Genomic DNA, 7580 nt, shown 5'->3' with positions numbered 1-7580 from the left:
AAGTCTTACACAAGTGCTGGGCACACTCAAAATGCAGCGCCTCTCTTATCTATCACAACACACTTCACCAGTTTTGCTACCAGCTGCTGCTGGCCCTCTGAGCCCGGGAGACCATGTGAGTGTGAACAAACCACACTCACCTCACTGAACAGTCTAATGCTTGTGTCCTCTGTGTCCTGGGGGTGGTCTTTGCAGGTGTTCAAGAAAGCCTGGAGCCACCCACACGATCTCCTCCTTTCAGAATGAAGCAGCCGCAGATGCTCCCCTGCACAACTGGGGGTGCTGTCACTACCACCCTGGTGACTCTCACCACCATTGCTCCGACTGCATCTCTGTGGACGGGATGAGGAGTGGAAAGAAAGCACAAGACTGCCCCCTAGTGTCGGCAGCGGAAAACTGCTCTAGTCTCCACTGGCTCCTCCAAAAGCACCGGTCTCTATCCATCTGAGCCAGTGGGGAGGGAGACACCCCCACCTCTCTACACACACAGGGTCCTCCAGCGAGCGGGCCCTCTAGAGTCAGATGGGGACCTAGCCCACTGGGTCAGAGGACTCTGGGGCTGTGATGACCTGAGATAGAACCATCGACAACCCAAGAGCAGCGTGGTGCCTCCAACACTCCCACACCTGTGCCCACCAATCAGCTCCACCCTCGTCACCTGTGACGGGAGTGTGAGCCCCGATAGGCTTCGTCTTCATCATCACCCCTAAAAGCATCCCCTGAGTGCTCCAAGGAAGCCCAGGCTTCTGTAGTCAGAGCCCACCATCTTGCTGTGGTCCCTGAGTCAGGGCCCAGCATGGTTGCCCCTTATTGAAGGCCCTGTAACCTACTTTACTAGGTTGAGGGTAAACCAAAACACAAAGGGTGGCCAGAGTGTACTGAGGCACTCAGCGGTGAGCCAGGAGAATTGCTGTAGTTGCTATGAGCTACAGTAAACCGAGATGAACCATGTGTTGCCGTGACATGAGGTAATATTCCGGGGTGAGCAGAGAGACCCAAGGTGAGATGAAGGGGCCCAAGGTACATGAGTTGGCCTCACAACACAGTCCGGAGACAGCTATGGCCAGAGCTCAGACCTCCACCAGCCCCGACCCAGGAGAGAACTGCAGCCTAGGGCTAACCCCAGCTCAGACCAAGTGCCATCTGGGGCCAGATGTGCCCCCTGGTGGCTGAGCCTGTATCTCTGGTCAGACGTGGGGGCGAATTCCCCGAGTGCACCCCTAGGCGAGGGTCTCTGGGCTGCTGTATCGCTCCCGTACTGGCTGCAGGCTCTTCTTACCACACAACTCAGAGCCTTGCTAGACGGCAACAGGGAATGGCTGGGCTCTCGGGTGAAGGCAAATGGGCAGGGCTGGAGTTCCCCTGACTTCAAGGCAGATGAACACCATGAACGGGTTGGAAGGGCTGCCTCAGGACCTCCTTCGGGGGAGCCTCTGTAATGGAACCAGCAACGTATCACCAAGGAGAGCTGTTACTAGCTGACACCTGACTTCCTCAGGGCAGGTGCAAGGCAGGTCACGCGATAACAGTCTCCCTTAGTACCTCCGTGTCTGTTACCCTATCAGCGACCCAGCGCCGTCCAGAAGGAGCCCCAAACTCAGCAGACAGCAGGTGCGGACACACAATCCCTTGAGAGTTCTGGGCGGATCTGGCCCGGGGATCAAGAGGGCTTTCTGGATGCCGTACTTTGAGTTTCTATTACTGTGGTAAAACACCATGGCCAAAAGCGACTTGGGGAGCAAATAGTTTATTTCATCTGACAGTCTGTAGCTCATCATCCAGGGAAGTCATACAGGGAACTCCAGGCAAAAACTGATGCAGAGGCCAAGGAGGGTGCCGCTGACTGGCTGGCTCTTTGCGGCTTACTCAGCAGGTTTTCTTTCTTTTCTTTTCTTTTCTTTTTTTAATGTTTTCTTTATTATTTATTATGTATACAGTATTCTGCCTACATGTACACCTGCAGTCCAGAAGAGGGCATCAGATCTCATTATAGATGGTTGTGAGCCACCATGTGGTTGCTGGGAATTGAACTCAGGACCTTAGGAAGAGCAGCCAGTGATCTTAACCTCTGAGCCATCTCTCCAGCCCCCTCATCAGTTTTTCTTAGACCACCCAGGACCACCAGCCCAGGGATGGACCCATCCACAGTGGGCTGGGCCCTCCCACATCAATCATCAAGCCAGAAAATGTCCTAAAGAACAATCCTATAGAAGCATTGTCTCAATTGAAACTCTTTTTCTCAAATGACCCTAGCTTTTATCAAATTTACATAAAATTAGCCAGTATACCAGAGGAGGAGGCTTGAGCTGAATCACAAATGGTTCAGAAAGAAGACATTTGAAGGGGTGAAAGGGAGCCAAGGAAGTGGCCAGAAGGAGAAAGAATCATGGGCAAGAGAGATGTCCAGCAACAGGGTTTGAATTGTAACCACAGGCAGCTTGGTTTCCCTAAGTGGCAGGCCAAGCAGATAGCTCCTGTGGTGGAGGGAAGAGCTGGGGCTCCACCCATGGGTGGGGTTTGTCTGTAATAAACTGTCCTCCTAGCCGAGTGGGCAATGGTGGTGCATGCTAGGGAGGCAGCAGAGGCCAGCGAATCTCTGTGAGTTCTAGGCCAGCCTGTCTACAGAGCGAGTGCCAGGACAGGCTCTAAAGCTACAAAGAGAAACAAGAAGAAGAAGAAGAGGAGGAGGAGGAGGAGGAGGAGGAGGGAGAAGAAGAGGAGGAGGAGGAGGAGGAGGAAAAGAAGAAGAAGAAGAAGAAGAAGAAGAAGAAGAAGAAGAAGAAGAAGAAGAAGAAGAAGAAGCAGCAGCTGTGTTCCCATCAGAGAAGCTTGAAGACCTTCAGGAATCAACAGGAGGGGAGGCATGTCATATCACAGTTGGACAGGCATGAATGCCACAGGAACCTAAGCATGTGTTTGCTGGACAGACCAGGTCACATGGCATCTGTATAATTTGGGATCCAGACTTGACAATGTGCCCTCGGCAGGGACACCAGACCCACCAGAGAAGGCTGTACTACACAGTTGCACAAATTGGTAAGAATGTCTGTGTGCAGCTGCAGAAGGCACACAGGGATTCAGGCACCTGGGTGTGTGCATGGGTCAGCCACTAAGGCTGGTTCTGTAGGACCACACAGAGGAGGGACCTACAGAGGTAGGCACTGGTGCTCACAGGACAAGAGTGTCTTACTGGGAAAATGAGAGGAATCTGAGGGTGGTTGCTTTTATAGAATGTCACCCTCCAAGCAGGACAGTCCTTGTTTTCATCAGAGCAGCTGTGTGGCCACTTTCAAGTCATCTCTGAGATCAGGTGTGGTGACTGCTGCCTTCTCTCATAGGGAAAGTTACTGTACTTTCACCTGAGAGCACAATCACACCCAGCACTCAGGAGGCAGAGGCAGGAGGATCTCTGTGAGTTTGAGGCCAGCCTGGCCTATAGAGTGAGGACAGTCAGTATTGTTTCACAGTAAAGCCTGTCTCAAAACACCAAAAAAGCTCTTTTCCTCCGGCGCGCTACCGACGGTCCTATTGTCATCATGGGTCGCCGCCCCGCCCGGTGTTACCGGTATTGTAAGAACAAGCCGTACCCAAAGTCTCGCTTCTGCCGAGGTGTCCCTGATGCTAAAATCCGCATCTTTGACTTGGGACGGAAGAAGGCAAAAGTTGATGAATTCCCGCTTTGTGGCCACATGGTGTCAGATGAATACGAACAACTCTCTTCCGAAGCTCTGGAGGCTGCCCGTATTTGTGCCAACAAATACATGGTAAAGAGTTGTGGCAAGGATGGCTTTCATATTCGAGTGAGGCTTCACCCCTTTCATGTCATCCGAATCAACAAGATGTTGTCCTGTGCTGGGGCTGACAGACTCCAGACAGGCATGCGTGGTGCCTTTGGGAAGCCCCAGGGCACAGTGGCCAGGGTTCACATTGGCCAGGTCATCATGTCCATCCGCACTAAGCTGCAAAATAAGGAACATGTGATTGAGGCTCTTCGTAGAGCCAAGTTCCCTGGCCGCCAGAAGATCCACATCTCAAAGAAATGGGGCTTTACTAAGTTTAATGCAGATGAATTTGAAGATATGGTTGCTGAGAAGCGACTCATTCCTGATGGCTGTGGGGTCAAATATATTCCTAATCGTGGTCCCCTGGACAAGTGGCGAGCCCTACACTCCTGAGGGCTTTCACGGTGCTCTCCTGTACCCTACCAAATCATGTTCAGTAATAAATCTCACATCCAGTCTGCTTAAAAAAAAAAAAAAAAAAAAAAAAAAAAAAAAAAAAAAAACACCAAAAAAAAAAATTGACAGAATGGCACGTGTGGCGTGATTATGAAGAACTGGTGTCCTCGTTTCTGATCGTGGTGAGAACAGACAGACAAGAACTCTCTGGAGGGCTGGAGAGATGGCTCAGAGGTTAAGAGAACTGACTGCTGTTCTGGAGGTCCTGAGTTCAATTCCCAGCAACCACATGATGGACTACACCCATCTATAATGAGATCTGGTGCCCAAAACGCTATATACATAATAAATAAATTTAAAAAAAGAAGTCTTTAAAAAAAAAAAGAACTCTCTGGAAAGAGCACGGACCGATGCCAGGGCAGTGGGCACTGAGCACACAGCCATCAGCTGGACTTCTGAAAGACAAAGTGTCTCAGTGTTGGGCCTGGGCGCCCCCTGCCAGCTCAGCAGCGCCACCTGGTGCTTACGCTAAGCCTGATCCGAGTTTCCAGCTTCGGATCCAGAGCCCGCCAGGGGGTTCACGCTCCCCCTTGATCTCCATTTGCCCCAGGGCTCTGGAATCTCATTTGAAAACCTATTCTACATCCAGTTGTTCATTCCAGTTCGTTTCCAACAAATTCTGGGAGAGATTCTGGGAGTCTGGAGAGCCTGGTGCCAAAAGTTCTTGCTGGGACCTCCCCGTTCCTGCACCCGCTCTGCAGCAGCCCCTAGTTTACAGGAATTTACAGCGTCGAGCTGCCTCATTGTCACGGAGCCACAGAGTCCTTTCTTCCCGGCTCCCTGGCGCACACCGCCTCCATATCCTACTCCACCCCACCCCATTTATGTTCAGCAGCTTCCGGGCAACCTCGGGCTCCATTACAGAGACTCTCGAGCCCTAGGGTGACCAGTACCGAGGGTCTCTCTGGGGTACTCTGAAGCCGTCCACCTGGAGAGGAGGTGGTCACCCCAGCCCCTCACACAGCACTGTTAGCCTTTGCTGTGAAGCTGGCTGCTGGCCAATCTGCCAGAGAGGAAGTCTGTTCCCAGGGTAAGCAGGGTTATCACACCAGGATCCCGTGCTTGGAGTCCCGCGCTGGAAAGCGGGCAGAGATCATAACATGCCGCTAATGAAGCAGGGAGTTTTCCTGTCTGGTGCCCAGACTCTTGAAAAGTTAGCCAAGGCCAGTTGGTCAATCCATCCCGAGGGACTTGTTGGATGCTTGAATGCCCACAGATTTATTACAAGCATGTTCATCGAGGCATTATTTATAATTACGAAAAGTTGGCACCCACTCGCATGTCCCGCGGCAGAAGAATGATGGGGGACTGAGAGGGTGCTGCATGCTGGATATGACGTAGCTGTTAACGGTAGATTTATGAAGGGGTTCACAGACACAATAAACGTTCATTATATATAGTCAGGCAAGAAACACGGCAGGCTGCAGACCCAGGTCCTCGCCATCTTCCCTATTCTGCTAATTAAAAAAAAAACAAAGCATCAGCACCCAGGCCTGGGCTTAGACTTCATCCACTCCAAGGCCCAGGGTAACTGGAGAAACAGGTGCAATGGGTCCCTGCTGATGGATCCAAACACCTCCTACTAAAATGTGGGGACAAGAGCAAACTTGAAGAGGGGACAAGGTGGAACCCCAGGCTCAGGCAGCAGGTGGGAACAAGCCTCCCCCCAACCCCGCCGTGTCTCTCCCTTTCTTTCTCTCCGTGTCTCTAACTCTATCTCTTCCCTCATCTGCACACTTGCTTCTGATGAAATCAGCTCGTTACCTTTCACACACACACACACACAAAAAAAAAGTCTGCACAACACCGGCCATGTTCGTAGAATGCACACAATGTCCAGGTCTCCAGGTCTCGGGGTTTAGCTGCGGTCTGCTTGGCTTCAAAGATCCCTTGGACGTGGCCATAGTCTGCGGCATCGGATGATTAAGGTTCAGATATGCACAAGGCATGCCTTTGTGTGGGCTCTGTTCCCACAACGTACATGCCAAATCCTCCCACCTCAGGCCCGGTGGCGGGGTGCAGTGTACACCTCTGGAGAGAGTACCGAAACTGCCTACCTCACAGAGGTCGTAAGTTCCACTGGGGTCCTCACATGAGGGATGTGTGGGAGTTTGCGGTGGGACCTTACAGGAGAGAGCCAGGACCCCAGAGCCAAGCAAAGCATCGTAGCTATGAAGGGGACACTGTCACAATGGAGAAATCTGCCCTTCACTTCCCCAATACCAGGCAGTGGAGGTGGGGCAGCTCTTCAGGCTAGAGTTTATCTTCTTCATAAGAGGGACCTAAAAGGAAGGAAGTAAAAGGGTAAAATGGAATGCAGGTCAGCGGTAGAGAGCTTGCTTGCCACACACAAGGTCCTGGGTTCCATCCCCAGTATGGCACATAAATAAAAAAGCAACTATATATATATATATATATATATATATATATATATATATATATATATATATGTATGTATGTATCATGCTGTTGTACATGGTCCCCATGGCCACAGGGCTACTGCCCTGGTTTAGGGTCCTGCACGTCCCTCCCCCTTAGGGTGTGTTCTCAGGAATTCATCTTTTCCCTAGCCTCCACATCACTCTGGGGCTGATTAAATTAGCGAATGCAATCACAATCTGAAGCAAGTTAATTGAGAGAATTTATTTGGGCCTGACAGTTTTATGCATGTTTGATTAAGTATTATAAGGTTTGTTTTTGATTTTGCATAATTTAACTTTAAATCCTGCACTGGGGGGCCTATCAACCATTAACGACCAAAATAAACCTCTTTTAAGATGCATCCATTTATGATTTATTTCTGAGTGAGGTATCTTCCAGATTTTTTTTGGTGCTGTTGCCAAAGTGACAAATATGTTTAAAGTGACATTTCGAACCATCCCCCTTTGCCCCATAAATCTTCCAGACTGGATACAAGTCATTAAAAGTTTTGAAAGAAGTACAAGTTAGTATTTATATTGCAACACGTGACATATAAATGACTGTATTTGTCTTTTGCATGTCGTAAAATATATCCCAGTGCCATTCCCTGGGAGCCAAGCAGATCGTCCATGCTCTGGAGCAAAGATAAGCTCAGTCACAAATCCTTACAAATCCTTACCCTTGACAAGAAACGGTTCCTTCAACAGTATCCAGTTGAGTGTCCAGTGAAATTAGCACAAGAATGAAACCCAGAGAAAACTAACTTTGAACCAAGTTTCTTTGACCCCTTTGAAGGCTAGGCGGTTCTACACCCAACACCAGTCAAGGGCCTCTGGTCTTGAGGAAACCATGGTGCTGCTGTCTTCCTTTACCGGGATCTTCTACCTCCACAGCCAAAGGAGCATTTCCTTCTCTGGTGGC

At 50.3% G+C, this 7580-nt stretch overlaps 1 protein-coding gene across 1 annotated transcript; it reads left to right on the top strand.

Moving 5' to 3' along the window:
- Window positions 1-3501: 3501 nt before the first annotated feature.
- On the top strand, window positions 3502-4239 carry LOC130864720 (60S ribosomal protein L10-like). The gene has a single exon (XM_057755459.1). It carries the CDS (start codon window positions 3537-3539, stop codon window positions 4173-4175), a length of 639 nt encoding a protein of 212 aa, XP_057611442.1. The 5' UTR covers window positions 3502-3536; the 3' UTR covers window positions 4176-4239.
- The last annotated feature ends 3341 nt before the right edge of the window (window positions 4240-7580 follow it).

Source organism: Chionomys nivalis, chromosome 22 (genome assembly GCF_950005125.1).
Source record: "Chionomys nivalis chromosome 22, mChiNiv1.1, whole genome shotgun sequence".
NCBI classification, from domain to species: domain Eukaryota; kingdom Metazoa; phylum Chordata; class Mammalia; order Rodentia; family Cricetidae; genus Chionomys; species Chionomys nivalis.
Note: the sequence above shows the minus strand (reverse complement) of the source record. Positions and strands in the feature narration are given on the sequence as shown.